Source organism: Sphaerodactylus townsendi, linkage group LG03 (assembly GCF_021028975.2).
Source record: "Sphaerodactylus townsendi isolate TG3544 linkage group LG03, MPM_Stown_v2.3, whole genome shotgun sequence".
Taxonomy (NCBI): Eukaryota; Metazoa; Chordata; class Lepidosauria; order Squamata; family Sphaerodactylidae; genus Sphaerodactylus; species Sphaerodactylus townsendi.
The window spans coordinates 119300773-119322700 of record NC_059427.1 but is presented as its reverse complement, the minus strand read 5'-3'; the positions used below and the strand labels follow the sequence as shown (position 1 = coordinate 119322700).

The 21928-nt window shown below is 41.9% G+C and overlaps 1 protein-coding gene and 1 long non-coding RNA gene across 6 annotated transcripts in view; both read right to left on the bottom strand.

Annotated features, from left to right (window-relative positions):
- PRPSAP1 (phosphoribosyl pyrophosphate synthetase associated protein 1) overlaps positions 1–3490 on the bottom strand; it is a 42177-nt gene extending 38687 nt beyond the window's left edge. For 2 of the 5 annotated variants that reach the window (XR_007243806.1, XM_048488269.1), the window contains exon 1: positions 1692–3283. Coding sequence is in view for 4 of the 5 variants with exons in the window: in XM_048488269.1 (XP_048344226.1) it covers positions 1692–1855 (164 nt within the window). In the remaining variant the exon portion in view is untranslated. Of the gene's footprint in view, positions 1–1691; positions 3284–3312 lie in introns of those variants that run through there. The other 3 variants (XM_048488270.1, XM_048488271.1, XM_048488272.1) reach the window with 3 other exon arrangements.
- A 1650-nt stretch (positions 3491–5140) lies between these two features.
- Positions 5141–20040, bottom strand: LOC125429589. Its single transcript, XR_007244010.1, has 3 exons — positions 19853–20040; positions 14813–14890; positions 5141–5438 (listed from the first exon to the last, which is right to left on the bottom strand). It is a non-coding gene; the product is annotated as an uncharacterized LOC125429589 (long non-coding RNA).
- Between the last annotated feature and the right edge of the window lie 1888 nt (positions 20041–21928).

Genomic DNA, 21928 nt, shown 5'->3' with positions numbered 1-21928 from the left:
TGTGGGGATTTTGATCAGGACAACTCTCTGTGGCAGAAGAATTATGAACCCTTTCTCCCAACTCACTGCTCTTCTGAACAAATCCAGAGTCTTCCATAGCCTCTGAAATTGGCAGACTAAACAGATAATGCACGTCTCTTGAAAAGAGTCTAGCATTTGTGGCTTTATGGGAAGGCTGGTCTTATCTTAAAAGTAACACTGCCAAACACTGCTCTTTGCCCTCACTGCTCTTTGCCCTTGCGCTGTTACATCAGGGTCCCCCTCATATTGAGGGGCCCGTCGACCCCCTTCTTGGGGTAGGTTTTAATTGGGGTTTTCTGGACGCCTCTTGCTTATTAATTAATTAATTATTAACCACTGTTTTATATGAGTTTTTAGGATGTTTTATTGATTATTAATAGGATGGAGCCTATGTGTTTGTGTACTGTGTATGATTTGCTCCTGTTTAATATTGTTTGAATCTTGTTGTTCACCGCCCAGAGCCCTTCGGAGATCGAGCAGTATAGAAATTGAAGAAATAAATAAATAAAACAGTGAACCTGTTTTTTTTGCACTATTCAGTACCAATGAGATGATAACAGGACAGGTCAACAAGTTAAGGATCTTCTAGCTAAAATCTTGCTTTCCTACTAATGCTTAGATCAACTTTTTAAAAAGGGAAGTTAAAAAATGCTTTCACTCACATGTAGGATTTGACAAGCATGCTTATAGCATATCTCACAACCAACGTTGGGGTCCCTTCCGCACATGTAGAATAATGCACTTTCGATCCACTTTCACAATGGTTTGAAAGTGGATCTTGCTATTCTGCAAAGTGGATTGAAAGTGGATTGAAAGTGCATCATTCTGCATGCGTGGAAGAGGCTCCCGCTCTGACTTGCAGTAGGCTGAAAGGATATTGAATGCGTGGATATACATCCCTGCAGTCTTGCTGAGCTTCAGAAGAATTCCAAAACAAAAAAGTGCCTTCAAAGTTCAGATGAACAACCCCAGTCAGGGGACGTAGAAGTCAGTGGAGATTGTACATTGGGGATGGCTACCAAGCAGTGTCAGAAGACAAAACTTTCGCTTCACTATGTTGTGAATTCCAATTTTCCTTTCTACCAGGTTTCAGAAAAATATAATTTAAAACATTGGTCTAGTGAATTTAATAGTTGGCTTCAACAGTAAATCGTTTCAATTTCACAAAAGTTAATTTTTTTACACCAAAATGTCAATTTCTCAAAATTTTAATTAGCCAAAGTTAATCTATTGCTATTTCTGCAGATCAAGCATTCTTCAGCTAGGTTAAACTGAATCAAATAGCTCATGGTTAATTATGCCAGACTGAAGGGAAAAAGAAACTTGATATAGCAAATATGATTTATTTTTGAGTCATATACCACTTAAAACAGAGTTGAGTCCAGTAACACCTTAGAGAACAACAAAGTTACAGGGTATAAGCTATAGAGAGAAGGCTCCCTTCATCAGACACTACTTAATGTCTGACAAAAGGAGTTTTACCGCTCAAAAGCTCACACCCTAAACATTTTGTGGGTCTCTAAGGTGTTACTGGATTCAAATCTAACTGTTCTTCTGCCAACCAAAACAGCTGAAAATACCCCTGAAAGAAACTATTGGGACATTAGCCTAATGACAAACTTATGATTATAGTGACAACAAAGCAAAGTTTAAAAATGCAAGAGACTCACTCAGTGATTTTCTTTGCCAGTTCCGTGCATGCTGCTGTAGAATTTGCCGAGAAGACTCGGTAGCCACTTCTGGCTGCATTCATCGCCAAGGAATCATGCAACCCCCTTGGAACTCGAGAGTGAGAAAACACAGATTTATAAGGTAACAGCAGTTTCCTTGGCATCCTTCTCTTCAGTCTCTCAAGCTACTGGACCCACTCAGGGATGGGGAGGGGAGAAAGGAATTTAACACAGGAAGATCTTCCTCAACCCAACTGTTATGGCAACAACAAAGAAAGGTCTTTTAAAATAGAAGCTGGGAGCACCAGTGTTAGCTCAGAGGTGGTGCTTCATATGCCCCCTGAAAAAGCCACCTGTGGGAAAGAAGATTCGGAGGTTTGTCTAAAGAGGTCAAAAGCCTAAAAAGCAATTAGCTCTGTGATAATTGGGTGGGACAAAAGCAAAGTAAGTAGGAGGAGGGAAAACAGGAAATCTAGAAGTTTATAAAAATTGTGTTAGACAAAAGTACAATGGAGAAGGAGGGGCACAAGGAACAAAGCGGGAGCAATGAAACTTGTTTACATACACGAAAGGAGGAGACTGATTCAAAGAGAGGACTTCTTCAGACAAGAGGGAGGGCTCCACAGCTTCTGAGGACACAGAATCAGCACTAGAGAGATGGGTTGGTGGAGCGCAGGAGACAGGGAGGATAACACTATGAAGGGCAGAGGAAGCAAGGGAGGGAATGACACCCTCTGGGGACGAAGGGATCAGAGGAGAAACGAAAGCGAGAAACAGGAGGCGAGTTTCACTAGGAGTGGGGAAGGATGCGGAAAAGGCGATTAGGAGTCAAGCAGACTGGACGGGATTGCTCAGATAATAAAAGGGCGCATGAAAAACACAGGAGGGGGGGACTCCCAAGGTTGGGATATGATAAGGGAGGGGAGAGTACTGATGGGCTCTCTCTCTTCTTCCTTGCAACTAGGATCAAACACAAATGGCTAAGTATGCAAGTGAAAAAACTGTGAGGCCTGGGGAGGCTTAAAGGAGAGACAACGAGGGGGTGCACGCGATGTTCTAAATTAAAAAAGGAACAGCAGAGAGGAAGGAAAGTAGGAGATGGATACAGGAGCAACAGGAGGGGGTGGCGGAATACGAAGAGGAAGGAACAGGGGTGAGGGTGAGTGAGTGAGTGACCGCCTGGCTAGAGGAAAAGAGCAAGAGAGCGAAGAAGTAGGGAAACAGGAGGAGAGGAGGGGATGGGTCAGCGGACCAGCAGCCCCCTAAAGAGACAGGGCAATTCCAGCCAGTGCTGCTTAGACCAGAGAGAGGGAAGGGAGGGAGAGGTAGTCCAGGGGGCGGCCCCACGGGCTCTGTCACTGTCGCTCGCTGCCACGGTTGGACTCGAACAGGCCCGCTCCTTCCTAGCCCCCCCAACTCAACTAGCCTAAACTCCGCCGGCGTGTTCGTAGTCATAGAGACGCAGCGCTAGAGCGCCACCTTCTGCTCTCGGCGGCCATTTTATGCCAGCCCCCCCCCCCCCCCTCGGCTTTTAAACAAGATTGCGGTTCTTGTCAGCGGCCGTGCAGACATGTTAAGTAAGGGCAGCAAGTGAAAGACAGCTCCGCCATCTAGTACTCACCGCTGTTCCCTTCCCCCGATCACTGGTAAACTAGGAGAGTTTTTCAGGTGGGGCGGGAGAGAAGGTTTTCTACCCTGAGGCCAGTCGGCGGGTGGTTTTTTGTTTCCCCTCTTCCTTGAGCCCTGGTAGGTTTCTTTTCCCGGATCAAATATGGATGCTCCGTTTGGTGGACCAACCAATGGTTAGGAAGCTGTAAAATGACGGTGCTTCAGCTTCCAATGAAGGGGGCGGAGACAAGAGCGGGACGTAGCAGGGGGAGTGGGAGAGGCGCTGGAAACGCAGGTGGCCGTTTTACCTATGAGCCCTTGGGGCGGGTGAATCCGAACAGACTGTGGAGGAAGACATACAGAGTATCTGTTTAATATGGTCCGTCTAGTCCGCTCTACAGTTTACAGGGCTCGGTGCAGATAATGCTGAATGGTGCAATGCTCGTTTTCATGCTGCAATGGAAGAACGTCTCTTCTGAGCCGATGGCGGGTCGATGAACAAATCGTTTCTCTCCCTGTTCACGAAGCTCCATGAATCCACCTTTGTTACTTTACCGCTGATTATAGTTCTTATCACAGTCTAACCTTTGCTCAGGAATACAACGAAAGCTGGCTTTTCCTAGCATTCCAGTGTGTTTGGGTCACTAGTCGTGTTATTGTGACTTTGAGACAAAGTTAGGGAATGAGTGGTCTCTAGTTAAGATTATTTAAAAGGAGCTGTTCTTGTGTCCTGTGTCAGGAATTGTACAAAGAAGCTGGGTAATTTTATCTAAAGGCAATAAGTTTATGTTGGTTCAATCTAGAAACAAACACAAATTAATCATTTCCTAGCAGGGATCTATCCCTAACCTATCCTGTGGTGCTGCTGTTTATAACAGGACTATGGAAAATATCTGGACTCTAAAGTGTTATAAAAATGCAAAGTTATTGTGCGTATGCAGTTTTAACCTAATAGAATAACCCAGTGCTCTCCAACATAGTTATTTTTTTTAATCTTTATACAATTTAAAATGAGAATAGTAAACAAGATAATAATAGTATACAGAAATGAGAATAATAAGCAGGCAAAATTTTCTTCATGTTTTTGCATAGTTCTCAGGTGCACCATGGTACTCACCAGTACTTCCCTTGGTGCTGGTTGAGTTTTTCAGAAAGTGGGTTGTGACCATTGTAAGCAGTGGTGGGATCCAAAAATGTTAGTAACAGGTTCCCATGGTGGTGGGATTCAAACTGTGGCGTAGCGCCAATGGGGCTGGGCGGGGCATTCCGGGGGTGGGGCAAGGACGCAGCTGCTGTGCCGGTCCTTGGGTGGGAAACGAATGCACGCAGGCACAGGCTGCCACGCACGCCGGTGCACCTCCTGCTAGACTGCTTCGAGTTGTGCGCGCTACTGCTGAGAGGAGGGGCATAACTAAGGCAAAAATCACGTGGCAAAATCACCAATTGGTAACCCCCTCTCCGCACACACAAATAATTAGTAACCTACTTTCGGGAACCTGTGAGAACCTGCTGGATCCCACCTCTGATTGTAGGGCAAGACTTACTACTGGCTGCCCTCATTCAAATGAAAAGGGTTTTATGCTACTGCAGGGTCAGGAGGATGGCTAAATGCTAGTTCATCTGTGGTTCCATGTCCTCTTCAGACTTTACTTCTCTCCCCCATTCCAGTTCTCTTTCTGCCTACTCCCATCTTTTCTTTATCTCTTTTTTAAAATAATTTTATTGTATAGTTTGAAATTTCATTACACCTGTGCATTATCCATATACATTTCTATTAACATACTCCAAACCATACTTTTTCCCCTCCCCTCAGCAATTTTCTATCTCAATTATTTAAGTAAGCAGTAGTAGGTTCATTCTTTGTACTCCCATATTTCTTCTTTGACTCCAGCTTCTTTCACCCAATCCACGAATTGTGTCCATATCTTCTAAATTTCTCTCTGTTTTTCTTGCCATAAATTATTTCTTCCCATTATCTCGAAAATGTCCAGTTGAATTTGTTCCCAATATACTCTAGCCATTTCGAAATAGTCCATTTCTTCTTATCCTTCCATCCCAATGCTATTACTGCATGTTCAGCTCTTATCCTTTTATACATTAATCCATATATTTTATCCACTTTATTCTCCTCTATTATTCCTGTGAACAATAAACCTTTATTTAAATATATCCTAGTCTTCACAAGTTTCTCTATATACAATAATATTTTTCCCCAAATTTTTTTACCTCGTTACATTCAATCCACATATTGAATAATATGTAATATGCCCCCGGTTCTCCACAATGCCAACATTTTGGACTAAGTTCTTTATCTCTTTTTAGTCTCTTTCCCACTACCCTCCAGACATTCATTTTTATTCCCCCTTCAGATTTCTTTCATTTCTTTTTATTCCCCTTTTGTGATTATTTGGCCAAGTGAGAAGAGAGGGACTGGGTTTTGCTGCATCTTTTGTAGCATTTGGGGTTTGGCTCCACCTCCTGCAACAGTCATTTTGGAGTGGCCCTCAAACCTCCCACACTCCTCATATCAAAGCTACCTGCGGGCTTAATAGGTTGGGGACACCTGAGACAACCTGTAAATGAAACGCACACAATTTTAAGGAACATGTCATTACCTAAACTATTGATAGTAAATTATAGGAAAGCTTTGGCTGGACAACCAGCATTTAACAAATTAATGGGGCAAAGGGATGTTGGGAATTGACTTTGAAACAGACAAATTTGTACTCTGCTTCCACAACTAGACAGAGGCAGATAGTGCTGAGTGAGAACAGTTTGTGACTTACATTGTGCTGGATTAGAACTGGTAAGAAGAGACACCAGCCTACAATCTTACTTCTCTAATACTTGTTTCAGGCAAATGAGAGTACCACTGAGTTATAATCCCCCTTTCTTTTGAAGAGTCAGAGCACAATAATTTTATACAGGAGGAATTATATCCAGTTAAAAACAGTTTAAGCAGATGCTGGGAATAGTCACTGAAACTGACATGGATTATTCATGTGATCTGAAAAGGAATCTTCGTATGTTCATGGTTGGGTGTCATACACCACCATGGACCAGTTACACACTCTCAGCCTAACCTATCTTACAGTGTTGTGAGGATAAAATGGAGGAGAGGAGAGCAACATAAGCTGCTTTGGGTCTGTCCTGGGGAAAAAAGCAGGGTATAAATGAAGTAAATAAATATTCCCTTAATTCCAAATTAAGGTCAACCCCAGTTTTTCCATGACTACATGTAGTAGAAAAGTGTATATTTGCCCCTGTTAGGAAATCAGATAATTTTTTCCTATTTTATTACCAGCTTGCTTTAAAAAAAACCTTATTCTACATACATTGAAGTAGTCTACTGATACATGCTCCTTCTTGGTATGTGAAATAATCTGGTGTTATTAAGCGCTCCTTAATATTGAATGAAAAGTTGGATGTAAAGGCAACAAACTGCCTGACCAGGCTGCTAGACCGGCAACCATCCTTGGCATTGGGCACGCCAGGATCTCATTTAGCATTGATCGTTCGACCTCTTTTTAAGCCCTTTTGAAGGTATCCAAACTGCTTTCTGACAGAAGAATGTTTTGCATACAGACTGAATGAAAATTTGAGAGAACTGTTTAAAACCTATCGTGCGGCGATGTGGCCTAGGTAGTAGCTACTGCTTATACCACAGATGTCCTAACCAAGTTACCGACAACATTCATTATGTAACTTATCATGAAACCAAGCCTGGGAATCTGGGTTCCTTTCTCCAATAACTCCAACCAGCTGAGTTCTCAAGGATTTATTGAAAAACAGAAATCAAAGAAATGAAACATAAATGCAGTTACAGAGATCTCTCAGCTGAGTACATTCTTATGGTTCTCTTGGGACCTTTCAGCCCGGAGATGCTTCTCTTAACTTAACCCATGTTAGTGTCACCTTGGTCTTTGTTCTTGGTCTCCAAGAAAACTTTCCCTCTTGCCATATGGTCCCCAAAACCTTTGAAGTGCTTTATTTGGGCATATTCCTGTCCTGGGTACATTTCCATGGCCGTTTGGTTTCCCCATCCGGTGGATCAAAGTCCATTTGATCAAAGACCCTTTTTTACTGTGTAGGTGTGATGCTGCTAGGTTTTACAGTACAATTCCATCACATAACTTTATGTATAATCTTTGTTATTTTCTACAGATTTCCAAAAGATTAATAATTTCCATGTAATCACATGCAGTGCACCATTACCTCTGAAAATCCTAACAGAGATCTTTAAAAAAAAGCACCAAGTCTTGCATTCCACAATCATTTGATGGGGGCCTTCAGTGGGACAGCCATAGCAGGGTCCGATGCTCTTTCTGGCATTGGTTTATTTAAATAAAATATGACAACATTAGAAAGAGTAATTTGTCTTGCTTAAAATGTCTTTTAATTTGAAGACAAGTTTTCTAAAAAGCAATTTAGTCTAACTTAAATTTCTGAAAAATTAAAAGATATCACAGAAAAGGCCAGAGCAGGAGAAGAATATATACGTACATGTTACTGGGGTTTTAGGCCATCTGGGTAGAAAAGAGTGCTAGCCAGACACCATTCAGTTCAAGTAGTCTAAAATCTGCGGCAGAAGATAAGCCAGTACAAATATGGATTGTGCTTACTTGATAATCCTTTTGACCTTACAGAAGTTCAAAGAAGGAAACTGTAGATTAAATGTAAATTAGATTTGGTATTCAAAATGTTGCACATGGGAGCAAAGGATGATTTTTCCCCTTGACCTGAATAATGAATGAATCTCTGAGAATTCAAGCTTCTATTTTTAAATATATATTTTTGACCCTGATGATTTTAATTAAGTTGACACTTAAAAACATCAGCCACTTTATTCTTTGGTGAACTAGAGAGGGATACAGACTCAACAAGCTGAGATATCTTTTCCTGTCTTTACATAGGTTTCAAAGCTACCCTTCTGGTGGTAACTATAACCTATGTTATAGTGCAGGCCATATGAGGAAAACATATGGGATGGTATCCTACTGCTCAGTGTAGAATCTTCCTGCACTGAAAGGGTCTTTACTCTGGCAGATGAATTTCTTCCACTGCGGGAAAGCTCTTGCTCTGGAAGATGACTTCATGCTTAGCTGAGCAGAGTGCTATGATGTAACCCCCATGGAATCTGCTTCTTTGCTGTTAACTTCCTTCTACTCTCTGATGTTTGGAAAAATAAGTCCTGAGGCCTTGATCCTGAACTTGAGAATATGCGCTAATACAATCACCAAAGTCATTTTTGGCATCAGATCTGAAGACTCATTAAGAAGTCCCAAATAAAGATGTGGGAAAGTCTCCTAAGCTACAACAGCCTTTGGGTAAACACACATTTTTCTAACTTGAATTTACTTGTGAAAATTGATATTTTTAAAAATGCATAACTACAGATACTATTAGGTACAGTGGTGTAAAAGTATTGAATATTCCAAGCTGATGTATACTGTTGTTGCCTTAAAAGTCATTAGCATAGTAAAATATACATTTTATAAAAGGATTCTTCAGTTATTTAAATTTTGCCCACTTTTTGCCTAATTCTAATAACTGAGATACACTGCATTGAATTATTTAGTTGAATTTGAATTTTTATAGAATTTCCTCTGTGCAACTATAATCAAAACATGATAATGTTATTACAAGGTAATGTACTTTAGAGATAATGAGGTTCATTTTACAAGCTTCAAGTAAATGGCTTTGTTGTTTTTCTTTGCCTGGGAGGATGTGTTTGTTCTGGGAACACAACAATCATTCTGTTGCTTGTAGGCCGGAAGACAGCAAATACAGAGTAGTTGTTCCCGAATGCATATGCGTTTTTAAAAAGAGTAGGGTCCTGGTTCCTTAGATCCACCTTGGATTTTCTACAGCCATACAACCTTCTGGGAATGGCTATTAAATAGCTGTTAAAAATAAATCAGAATCTGTTTGGACTCAAAATGCCACCATAGGGGGAGAAATAGCTCCTGCTCCACACAGCATTTTCTGCTCTGAAACAGAGCTGAGGGGGAAATCACTCCCCATTGAGTATTCTGTGCACAGAGAGCAGCAAAAATAGGGAAATAACTCCCCCACATGGTTTTTCCACATGGGAAAATAAAAGGAGAAGAGGAAGAGGAAGAAGAGGAGGAGTAGGAGTTTGGATTTATATCCCCCCTTTCTCTCCTATAGGAGACTCAAAGGGGCTTACAATCTCCTTGCCCTTCCCCCCTCACAACAAACACCCTGTGAGGTAGGTGGGGCTGAGAGAGCTCCGAGAAACTGTGACTAGCCCAAGGTCACCCAGCTGGCATGTGTGGGAGTGTACAGGCTAATCTGAATTCCCCAGATAAGCCTCCACAGCTCAGGCGGCAGAGCGGGGAATCAAACCCGGTTCCTCCAGATTAGGTACACGAGCTCTTAACCTCCTACGCCACTGGGGCAGGGACTCAGCCTACCCTTGCAGTGGCATTGCAAGGCCAAATAGGCTCTGGCTTTTAAAAAGCTGTGGGGAACCTGAGCTGGGTCCAGGTCCCAACTCTGTAAAAAAAGGAAATTGCTAGTTTGGGTCCATAAGGAAAGTGATGTCTAAACCTGATGGCTGCTTAATATTGAACAAGTAAGGTGGTTCTGCTCAGGTAGAAACAAGAAGATAGCCTCGGGGATCTGCTGTAACTTGGCAAGGGTATATCAAAAAGAATCAGAGGGAATGGCATTCTTTCTTCCTGTAATAAATTTGTAGCGTCTATGGCCACTAAAATAAGTGGACATAGACTGGAGTAACTGTACAGAATAGTTATAAAAGTCTGGAGGCTGTAACAGATACTCTAACAATGCCATCCCAAGTAGAGTTATACCCTTTTCAGTCCATTGACTTCTATTTACTTGAAAGGATTTAAACTCTGCTGAGGATTGCACTGTAAGAATAATTTAGCTGGTAATGTAACTACTGTGCTGAGTAAATACTGCACAGCCTCACAACAAGTCTTTCTTTCACAATGCATAGTATTCTTTTCTATGAATTTTTGAATTATGTGTCTTTGTATGCTGTTGGGCAGGCACCTGATGGTTACATTTAGCTGACATTTCAGTTACCTGATTTTGGCCCTTTAAGTCACTGCAAGAAAGCCTATAAAACTCCCCCCTGTCCTCAGTGAGTAAAATCCCCATCTGGAAGCACTGAGTAAGTAATGATAATGTATGTTGCTGTGTCTAGTCTTTCTGGAAAGGGTTCAAAATAGTTGTTACAAAGCACAATGGCAAAAATGTGTTCAGCACATACTGGGAATTCATGGGTGGGCCCAAATAGGAAAACTTCCATAGAATTACCACCTAGTTTAAATCACACATGTTACCACTATATATAGGATATCCCTATAGTGCAGGCCTGCTTAACTGATGACCATCAAACTGAATGGAGGCCATGAGTCATACAAGCTAGCCAGGGGGAATAAATCTCTTTCTGCAAACAGTGATGCTCTTGAGACCCTGTCAGACCATAGTAGATGGCCTCTAGGGTATGTTTGCTTGGTGGGTCACAAACTGTCAAGCAGTTGCTATAGTGCCATAGGATGTTCTGCAGCTGCTTCCTATGACATCATTCCAATAGCTGGAAGCACCATTTCTTCTCTTGTTTACATCCTTAGTTTTAGCCCTGAGATCATCAGATCTCAGAAGCAGTGTCAGCCCTGGCAAGTATTTGGATGGGTGATCTCCAGGAAACACCATTGTCATGAGACAGAGGGAGGCAATGGCAAATCACTTCTGAACGTCTCTTGCCTTAAAAACCCTACGGAGTTGCCATAAGTCAACTGTGATTTGACAAAACGCACACACAGCTTTTTTAAAACCGAGACGTTGTTTTCACAGCAGTAAAAAACCATGAGACAAAAGAAAGTACCTACTCTAAATAGAATGCACATGTTTAATCAGGTAGGTAACCTAGATGCAAGAATGTAACACCTTTAATTCAATTAGAATTCAGTGAAGGTGGCTTTGTCAAGCAGATACAATGATATCTAAACTTGGAAAATCAGTTTGGTTGGAAAGCAATAGTACCAAGGCAAAATTCAGTGCCTCTGCTGCTTTATCCTAACAGGGAAGTGTGGCCAGATGGGCAACATCTTTCTTGTTATGATGCCACCTGGTGAAATCAGACTGTAACTGCTGCTCCATTAAGATTTCAGGATTCATATTTACATCATCTCAAGAAAATGTAATGAACAACCTCATACAGAGACATTAATGAAAATGGGCAACATGACAGGATGAATATCACTCAAAATATTCACTCATTAAGGGCATCTGAGGTCTCTTTGGAGAGTGGATTGCACCCTTCCCCTACAAAAAGAGAGAAAAGTACGATTAAAAGGTGCCTTAATTCTGGGTGACACAGTGAAGTGACTGCTTCAAGCGTCAGATTTTTGATAGTTAAAAAAATTAGTTATCCTTTAAACTTAGACTCCTTGCTCTACAAGGGAATAATTGTTCATTTTCAAAGGTATCCTAGAAAGAACATTTTACAAGTTTTATAGGAAAATAAAGCTGTAGTTTTATGCTGCCTTTCTTGGGTGCAATTAAATGGCCTCAGTTCCAGAGTATGCACACATGGAATCAGGCTCCACGTGGTGTTTCTCAGAGAAGGGTAAGAATATAAGGCTGCCTTTCATTTTGATCTTCCCTGTTTTATTCCTGTTCATGAATGTTATCTGGCTATAAAAGTTGCAATTGAAATCCCCCTTTTGTGGAAGGGCTCTAACTACAGCAGCAGCATGTAGTGCAGATAATTTTATGTATTGTGTTTTTACACTACTTCTCCCCTGGTGAAGGAATGCCTGACTGTGGCCTCTTCTCCCTCTGACCTCAGCAGTTACTGGAGGATGTGTGTGTGCTACTTCTGGGCAGGCTAGAGAGGAGCTCTCATCTAGGGTCTGGTTTCAGGCACTATGGAAAAGTGACTAGCTACTGCTTTTTCTCTCTCTTGCCTCTCCAATGCCAGTTGGTAGCTAGGAAGAGAACAGCTGTATGTGTTGAAAATCTAGAGGTTTTGTTTTTCAGTGAAAAGTATCATGGTTACAGAAGAAAAAAAAATCTGAAAGCATGTTAGTGGCATAAACCAGTCTTTAGATCTGCCCCCACTTTAGCAGCAAATAAGTAAATTATGTGAAATGTGCATTGCTCATATATACATTTCTATAAGATTACAGGAGGTTCTTTTAGAGTTTCTCTCTCTCTCTCTTTGCACTGAATTCCAGAGCCTTGGTCCTTGTAGGAGTGACACTTTTTATCCCTGTTTAGGTCTTCAGTTATTCTTTCCTGTATTCATGTGTTCGTGCTTTTCCTGATGTGAGTGATTCATATCAGCCTTGTTTGTTCCATTATGTTTTTCTTTCTTCCACAGTGGAAAGATAACCTTGGATTCCTTCACTGTCTGATCTGTTTTGGATTTTAAAATGAGAAAGAGGTTGTGGGATCCACTGGCTAGATTTGCCAACTGCCTTTAAGAGAAGAAACAGCATTTAACGTAACTTATTCTAATGCAGCGAGGCATTAGATTGTTCAAGGCACCAAGCAGTGATAATCCTTGCATCCAGTATGAATTGCTGCAGTCTTGTCAGCTTACAGCAGATGCTTTCACTTCAAGGTTCTTCACCATTGTGTGCTTTTTTGAATGGAGATGCTTCTGTGCAGCACTCATTAAAATGCCCTAGAAGCCCATATTCCTTCACCACAGAGCACAGCTCTCTCCTTCTGCCACTCTCTTGGCTATTTTTGCTGTGTGAGATGCTGTTATTAAAGATTTTCCCTAACTTGTAATTTTTGACCTCCAAAGAGAGAAAAAAAGCCTGAGGATGAGACTATTTATAGGAACGCAAATGAGAAACAAGACTAGGCACATTTGTTGTGTGGCCTCTTTTGGACAGCTGCCTCCTTCCAGATGTGTTCAAAATCCTAACCGTATTGAAGGATACAACAGCACCTCCCCACCCTAGCTTAACACCACTCCTATCTTTAGCAACGCAGCATACAACAACATTTCAGTGCCCAGCAGCTGCCTAAATTTCCATGTCGAGAAAACTTTTTCAAGGAGGCAGCAGGTAACTCCAAAATGAGTATCTGAACATACACTTGATAAGGCTCCGTCAACAGAGGAAGACCTTGATAATTATTTATCAAATAATCCAAATAATTGGTTGGAAGAGTGACATTACCTTGGGGGCAGAGGTATAAAAGAACGAGGCAGGGTCAAAGTGTGGTTGTGTTTATGTGGGCTATCAGTGCAGTAGGATGAAGTCCAGAAAAGCTGTCATTTTATTTATTTATTTCTATGTATTTTTATGCCACCCTATAGCCAAAGGTCTCAGGGTGGGTAACAACATTAGACTCATAAATATCTTAAAATCCAGTACTAAAATAATTATAGCCAGTAACAATAAGCCTGCTTAAATTAAAAAAAACGTTTAAAATCAATAAAACCTTTTTTTTGCTACTCTTTCCTGTCACTCTTCTACACAATGGCAGTAACTGACAGTTGTAGGGGAAATGTCCCCCTGCTGATTATGTAACAGAAAGGAGAATGTACATAACTAAGGGATGTCTTACATGCTGCATGTGTTTTGACTCTTTCTGCTATAATAAAGCAGGTAACTGTTGCAGGTATTGGGTCAAAAGCATGCTGTGAGAACTGCCCTAATCATTCATGGACTGGAACAAGATGAAGGGCCCCACAAATGACTTCTCCTGACTCAGTTCAGGGAACATTCTTTGAGGCTACAGAGTGTTTTCTGAGTCTTAAGGTACATACCTACACCATGTTTTTGAGGATGTCAACCTAATGCATCACCATGTCTTTCAGACTCTGCACTTTTTCTCCTTCATGAAGATGAGGATATAAGGAAACTAAACATAATATGAAGAGGACTTTCAAACCAGTATCTTAATATCCCAGTGGTGTCTGATGTAGAGACAAAGGGCCAAGGCAAGGTCCTAAATTTCACTGTAGATGGGGGCAAGTTCAAGAATCACAAAGAAAAGGGACAGTGTAAAAAGGTGGTTTCTCAGCAATGTTAATACCTTGAAGAACCTTAAAATGACCTCTAAAGGTTGACCTTACGAATGTCAATGACATAGACAAAGCAGTCTGACAGGAACTAATACACAGTGGCGTAGTGCCAAGGGAATGGGGGGGGGTGCACGATGCACTGGGGGGGCGCTGGGGCAGGGGCATTCCGGGGTGTGGGTGTGGCAGGGCGCATGCATGCCCCGGGTGCAATTCCCCCTCGCTCCAGCCCTGCTAATACACAATGTCTTATCTTTTCTGACTGTGGAGACTTTTGTGATAAAGGATGCCATGTGGTGCCATGGCCACGTGAATATGTTTCACAAGCAATAAAAGGACAATGCTAAAAAAAGATGTGGTATTTATATGAATGACTGTCTTATGTATAATTCCATAATTTACATTACACACACAAACAGGAGTCGGAAGGAGAGTTTGCATGCATTTGGGAAGAGGCATAAGATCCCCACAGTACCTGCTTCAGGTGATTCATTTGAAACCTGAATTGAGGGAACAGGCAGAAGGCTGTTTGCAGTTCAATTTCAAAAACATACTACAGAAAGAAAACAGCAATGGGAGAAGCTTTTAGCTAAAATTTATTGAGGTAGAGTTGTTCCAACTTTCTTAATCACAACACTGAAGAATATTTTTTAAAAGAGTCACTAGTTTCACCAAGAAACACACTGGCTGCTGAAAAGAAAACAAATGTACCATACTATATCTTTGAAGTTCTGAAAGTTCTGAAAGTACATTGTGACCTAAGGGCAACTTTATAATAAATCTCAAGTAACTCATTACCTAGGAAGAAGTGGAAGCAGATTTTCTGTTGAAATTAACAGCTTTGTTTCATGCTGTTTGACCTCTTTGTAAACAAGAGGTCTTGTTTACTCAATCATAGCAAACTATAAAATCTGTCATTTGAGAAGGTATTGAGGCAGGGTTTTTTGTTTGGTTTAAATCGTATTTCTAGAAATTTAAAATCTGAAATGAAATGGTAGTTTATCAAGCTTTTTATACTAGTTTTCTACAGCAGTCATTTGTGATTATACAAAAATGATGTGTGTGTACATATTTGAATTTCAAGAAGACTGCTGTTTTGTTACAAAAAAATTAAAGTGATAAATCCAAAGTGTCTAAAAAGACTAAGCTGAGGTTTTCCAAATTGGAATAATTCCACGTGAAGGAAATTTGATACATTATTAATATAATATAATAAGTGACGGTCTGCAGAAAAAAAAGTTAATTTTAAAGTGCAGATCTGACTGAAGAAAAGCATTGTTTGCAATCAGAGTGAGGCATAAAGACCTAGGAATGGGAGAAGCCACATGACTGGCTGCGCCATGCTGCATTCTGATTGGCTAATGGCTAGATGATGTGGGTTGGGGGGTTAACTCCCTGGTAGAACTTTTGAAGATCTTTCTGGTCTTCAGAATTCCTGGTGTTAAGAGCTAACGTGCCTTAGCTGACTTTTAAAGTATAACATCTCTGAGGAGAGTAGTTGCAGTCACTGTGTCGAAATCTGGTTTGCTGTACTAGTGACAGCCCTGTGAGCGGTGTGTGTGAAACCAACTATACATAGACTGAGAGAACTGTTGGAGGGGTTTATTGGAAGGTCAAGCTGAAGGCCATAGATATAAACCAGTGAAGAATACCTTCTAACGAGGAAAGGATTCCAGTGTACCAGTTTGTCTGGGGTGTTGGGTTTTGCTTTGTGTTTCCTCAGTAGAGTGTGTTATGTTTTGGTTGATGGTTTTCTTACTGTGAGGGCTGTGTAAGGGTACTGAGTATATGTATCAAACCTGCTAGAACCCTGTATGTGTGAACAAGCCATTAGCCAGAACATTTTAAGTTTAAGAAACTGTACCATTTCAGTGTTGCATTGTGACATATGTAACATCTAAGCCGAACTATAACGAAGAACTGAAACTGAATAAGTATTAATGTCTGTGCTTGAAAATCCTAAATAATGAATCTCTGTGCTAAGCTCTAGTGTATATCACTCGTGCCTTATTTGCTTCATCCATTCCATCTCTCCAAGTTATTCATCTCACTTTCCCATCTCCTTTCTGTTAATAAATATTTTATTCTGTTTAAGTTTAAAATCTGCCTCAGTATTTATTTTGTGTGCCTTAGAAGGGGTTTAAGTCAATGGACATCCTTTAACTTCTGAGTCAGTTTCAGGACAGAGGTGCTTTTATTATATAAAACGCTACCATTTTTTAAACACCTCTGTCCCTGAAGGAAAAAGCCAGGAAAAAATCTGACTAGACAGGTCAGCAAGTGGTTTCCCTGCCTGAAGAAGTTAAAAAAGCGTGCGCAATGCTGTCACATATTCATATTAAGTTTGACTATTTCTGTAAAATGAAAGGTTTAAATTGTGCCCAAATGAGATATGATTAGATCTTCCTGTGTTTTTAAAAATTGAACAGCAGCCACTCGAGCTCCTGATTCAGATCTGGGTATATCAAACCACTCTGCTCCACAGGCTACCAATACTTGTGAATAGACACAACCTTCTTTCTTAACAAAATACTGTATTATTTCTTATTTTAAGCAGATTAAAAACATTTTTTTTCAAAAATTTAGATTCTCTAATATTAATAACTATAACAAAAATACAGTTTCTTGATTGAATACAAAAAAAATACAGCAGAAACACTTCTCAGTATACCAAAGTGAACATAGTCAAATGCTCTCCTTTGAGGATGGATGCTGGGTGTGGGTGCAAGCTGCCTTTTTGCTGTCTTGGAGAGCAAGAGAGTAAACTTCTAAAAATAACTGAGTTTCCTGTTGGCAAGATTTTGTACAAGTAATCAGGCCATATGAAGAAGCCCCGAGATCAAACTACACCAGAGTTTGGTCAGCCTGAGCTCTGTATGTATGCAAGATCAAAAGTGAAGACAAAACAACAACAACAAAAAACCCCATCCCTTTGAGAACAGTATATATTTTCACCCAAATACTTTAAAACAGAATAGTTATTAATTTTAGGTCTGGATATCAACTCCGTATTTCTTAGCATTAAATTTTGTGAGGAGAGCTTGAATTGCTGATGTGCATTATAAATATGAAAACTAATTTCGTAGGCCAGATTAAAACAAATTTTGAGGGTAATTCCAGTTACCTCATTTTGACTGATTCTGAGTGTGTCCATTTTAAGATGAATGTTGGGACCACTTGGAAGAATGTACCACATATCAATACATCCATCTTTTTATTGTTTTAATACTGTTTTTATAGTCCATTTTCAAGGAAGATCACATTATAGAAAAAATGTACTCAGACAGGGTAAGGCATCCACTAAACATTGCAAAAGTACTAGGATTACAAAATTGGGAAGGGGAAGAAATATTTTCTTGCCTACGGTTTAATATTGTACCTCACTTTTTGTGTCCAGACTATCTCAGCTTCATTTTGTATACTACATTACTTGTCATTAACTCTACATAATCTCAGTACATTTAACTGGGGAGTTAAACTAATTTTGATTGCTACTGCATTAAAAGTCCTGACACACCCTCATTCAAGTAAAATTTTTGCAGCCAAAATCTCAAGAAGAGGATTCATTGCATGCCCTTTTCTCAGCCTGACTTTTTATACATGCAGCTGTGTGAGGATTAAGTGAGGGAAATATGCTCAACAGACATTTCTTTTAGAATGTTCCAGAATCTGAATTCAAACTGCATCCAGCTAACCAACACATAACATCATGTGCCTGCCCAAAGGTCCCGCTGCATTAGCATCAGAGATTGGCAAGTATCTTTTCATTTGTTTGTTTTCATGGCACATTTTACCACTGTAGCTTTTATATGATGTTGGTTCAAAGTGCAAGCTGGGACAAAAATTATGAGTAGAGTCTGCCATGGCTGCATTTTTTACTTAGCAAATGATGGCCACACTTAATTAGTGAAGCAAGGTCAAAGAGTACGGGGAAATTTTGAGGCCAGAGTGGAGTTCACCAATTTCTTGTTCCTCTTTCTGCATTATTCCTCATGAATCCCCGATATACAGAAACACATGATTCTGTAAATTAAGTAGAAGGAAAAGGACAAACTCACCCACCTATCCTCCTCAGCCCAATGAAGGCTTCAGAGGGCTTCAGAAGGGATGGAATGGTGAAAACAGTTGGATGTCAGTTAAAGAAGAAAAAAGGGGGAAAGGAAATTAATCTGGTCAGGCTGCTGGGAGTTTAGAGAATCCTGGATGGAAAGATTGGGACTGAGATTTTCTTGTCATCCTCCCCTTCATCTCTCTATTATGATAACCTCTTCCAAAATGTTAAGTAATTCATAAAAGTTATGCAGATGCAGCAACCCTCATTTGGGCTGAATTAGATCCTCTGCTATAGAATCATAGGCCCTTTCCACACGGGCCATGTACAGCGGCTTAGGGACGGCAAAAACGCCGTCCCTGGGCAGCTGTTCGCACAGGCCTGTGCAGCCCCAAGCAGCGTGAAGGCGCCGCTTTCCACCTCCCTTCCCAAGGGAGGTTTTTGGAAAGCGGCGCCTTCCCATCGGTGCAGTGCGAACTGCGCCGCGTTGAGGGCGCCACTTTCCCGTCCCCCCCCTAACCTCGTCCTCCAGCGTCGGTCTGGAGAGCTGCTGAGACCCGCCCACGCTGCCCTTGATGAGGTGAGGGGGGAGACACAGAAGAGGCAACTCCGTGTGGAGCCTCTGGCCTCTGCTGGCCTCTGCGGGGGCCGCTCGCATGCTCCCGTGCGAACGGCCCCCTCCCCTCCACCGGCATAATTTCTGCCGGTGGAGAGGCGCCCTTTCCGCTGTGCGGAAAGGGCCATAGAGTTGGATGAAACAAGGGCCATCAAGTTCAATCCACTGCCATGCAGGAACACACAATCAAAGCACTCCCAACATATGTTCATCCAGCCTCTGTTTAAAAACCTCCAAAGAAGGAGATTCCACCACTCTTCTAGACAGTGAATTCCACTGTTGACCAGCTCTGACAGAAAGTTCTTCCTAATGTTTAGCTGGAGTCTCTTTTCCTGCACCTTGAATCCATTACTCTGTGTCCTAGTCTCAGAGGCAGCAGAAAACAAGCTTACTCCCTCTTCGACATGGCATCCGTTCAAATATTAAAACATAGCTATCATGCTCCCCCTTAACCTTTGCTGTTCTCCAGACTAAACATCCCCAGCTCCCTAAGTCTCTCTTTGTGAAACCCTCCTTCCTCAGCTGCACAATTGGGTAGATGTGAATTTTCCCAGCATGGGTTTTTATAGAAATGTGAAAAGAGGCACTGCTAGATGGCTTCCAGCCATACAGTTATTAATCAGTCCGCATATATCACAGAGTTGAGAGAGACAGACCCAAAAGTCAGAATGATTAAACGGGCTCAATGATGAAATCGCAGACCAAAATGTGACTCATCATTGCTCATGCTGCAATGGATGTTTTGTTTGTTGCCACTGGCTAAGGGCATAACTACACCATATGCCTGATGTATTGGGTGTTGGGAAGGCAACCAGAGTTGCAGTCAGATGTACATCAGGAGAACTCACCTTAAGAAGCACTCATTAGTTCAATGCTGTGAGAGACTCTGTGAGAGGGTAGCAAAAGCCTCTGGTTTCCCTCTCATCTTTTTTCTCTGGCAGCTGCCTGTTCATATGAACGTGAAAGGTTTTCTTCATAGTGCTGGGAAGGAAGGGTATTTGGCAACTTTATTGTAGTGAGTTTGTAAACCAGGACCTCCGACAAGAAACGAGCAGCTAATGGAGCGGTCAGACAGAGAGAGAGGGAAGTGAGCCAAAGTTCTCAATTTCTCAGAACAGAAGTTTGGTGTTAACCAAGGATGTATTTATTTGAGACAGTGTTCCCCTGCTCCTCAACCACACTATAGGTTCTCAGGCAGCATACCCTCAAAAGACAGGCTAAAATGCAACAAGAAAGTACAATAAAAACATGACAAAAATACAAAACCAGCAAAGTTTAAAAACATTTATAAAAGCAATTAAAAAAAACCAATGATAAGCAGAGCATAGGTAATTAGGTAAACAGGTAATTAACACAAAATCACCCATCCAACAAATAACTGTGAAGCAGGACACGGAGAAGTAACTAAACCATAAATTCAGCTAAAGGCTCTGGCAAACAGGAATGTTTTTACTTGATGCTGAAAACTTTAAAGATTTGGTGGCTGGCAAACTGTTGAGGAGACAGTGTTTAGTGCAGAACATGCTGCTTCTTGTAACAGCCTCCTTTACCTCAGAAAAAGGTGGGAGGCAGAGAAGGCCTCCAAAGGTGGTCTCTACTCAAAGACAACCAGCTACACAGAGGAGCAGATGGCCCTTTAACAGTGGCCGATCATGCACAAAACATCTGCTGTGCGATGGGGGCAAATATCTGTTGCAGCAAGATTTCGTGTATGGACATTTTTCTTCCAGCCCCACTTTCACTTTTCAGCCTCCCCACGGCAAGGAAGACCACTTCTAGCACAAATTTAATTTTGCTTTGCAACGAGACCCGGGAGATTTTCCAGTGAGCACAGCTTTGCCCTGGAGCAGTTCTCTCTGCCACAGCAATGGTGCATGTCAGCTGCAGCCCAAGGACTGCATGCTGAATGCTTGCATTGGGTGATGGTGCACCTGTGGTTCAGAATGGCTGCCCAAGGAGTTGGGCCAGCAGCATTGGCACCACTAGCACTATGGACTCTGGCTCACTCCAGATCTTGGCCATCCTGCAGCTGTCCTGTTTCATCTGTGCAGCATTGACTTCATTTTCCTTTCCTACTGTTCCATTGTCTGAGGGGGAGGGGTGTGTGTGTCATTAATGCCACAAGATGACACAGTGGTTAGGTTACAGGAGCAAGAGTTGGGCCAGCCTTGCCAACAAAGGGATGGCCTGGTTGTGGTGATCATGTGTTCCTGACCTTGGCCTTCCCTCTACACAACTTGACCTTGTTGGCCTTCCCCCTCCCTCCCTTCCTCCCTCCCTCAACCTTGTTGATGCACAGAGGTGAACCACTCACCCCTCCTGCTATGCCCTCACACTTGGGGTGGAACCAGGCAAGGGCATAAAGAAAGCTCACCTGTGGGAATGGTGTTTTACCTGTCTGTTAGCATTCTGGCTGTTCGTTCCCAGCTGCTCAGCGGTACAATTTAAAAAATAAATTTGGAGGGAGGGCTCAGCCACACGCAGGGTCACTGTATGGTGGGCCAGCCTCCGCCTCTGCCCCCGTCCCTGCCCCCGCCACCGCCCCTGCCTTGCACTACTTATCTGCTGGGAGGTGTGAATGTCAGGAAAGATGCTTTTGATCAGGGAGGAGCCCTGCTATTGGCCACTGCTCAGGGGGCTGGGCTGCCTTCTGTTTACACTTCACTGGCCAACTGCTTGGTCAGCTTCTAGAGCCAACTAGGGCTATGGAGGCGGGGCTGTGCTAGTAGGGAGCCTTTTTCGCAGTTTAATAATTCAGCTCTGTGGGCTGCAGCACAAACTTTCTGCCAGGAAAAATGGCTGTCCCTAGTGCGAAAAGGCTTAGGGAGGTGCACTGCTACAACATCATGTTCCTATGGCGTTCCCCAGCACTGGCATATGTGCCTCAGTGCTGTCATAAATGCTATGCCAGTGCAAGTGACATT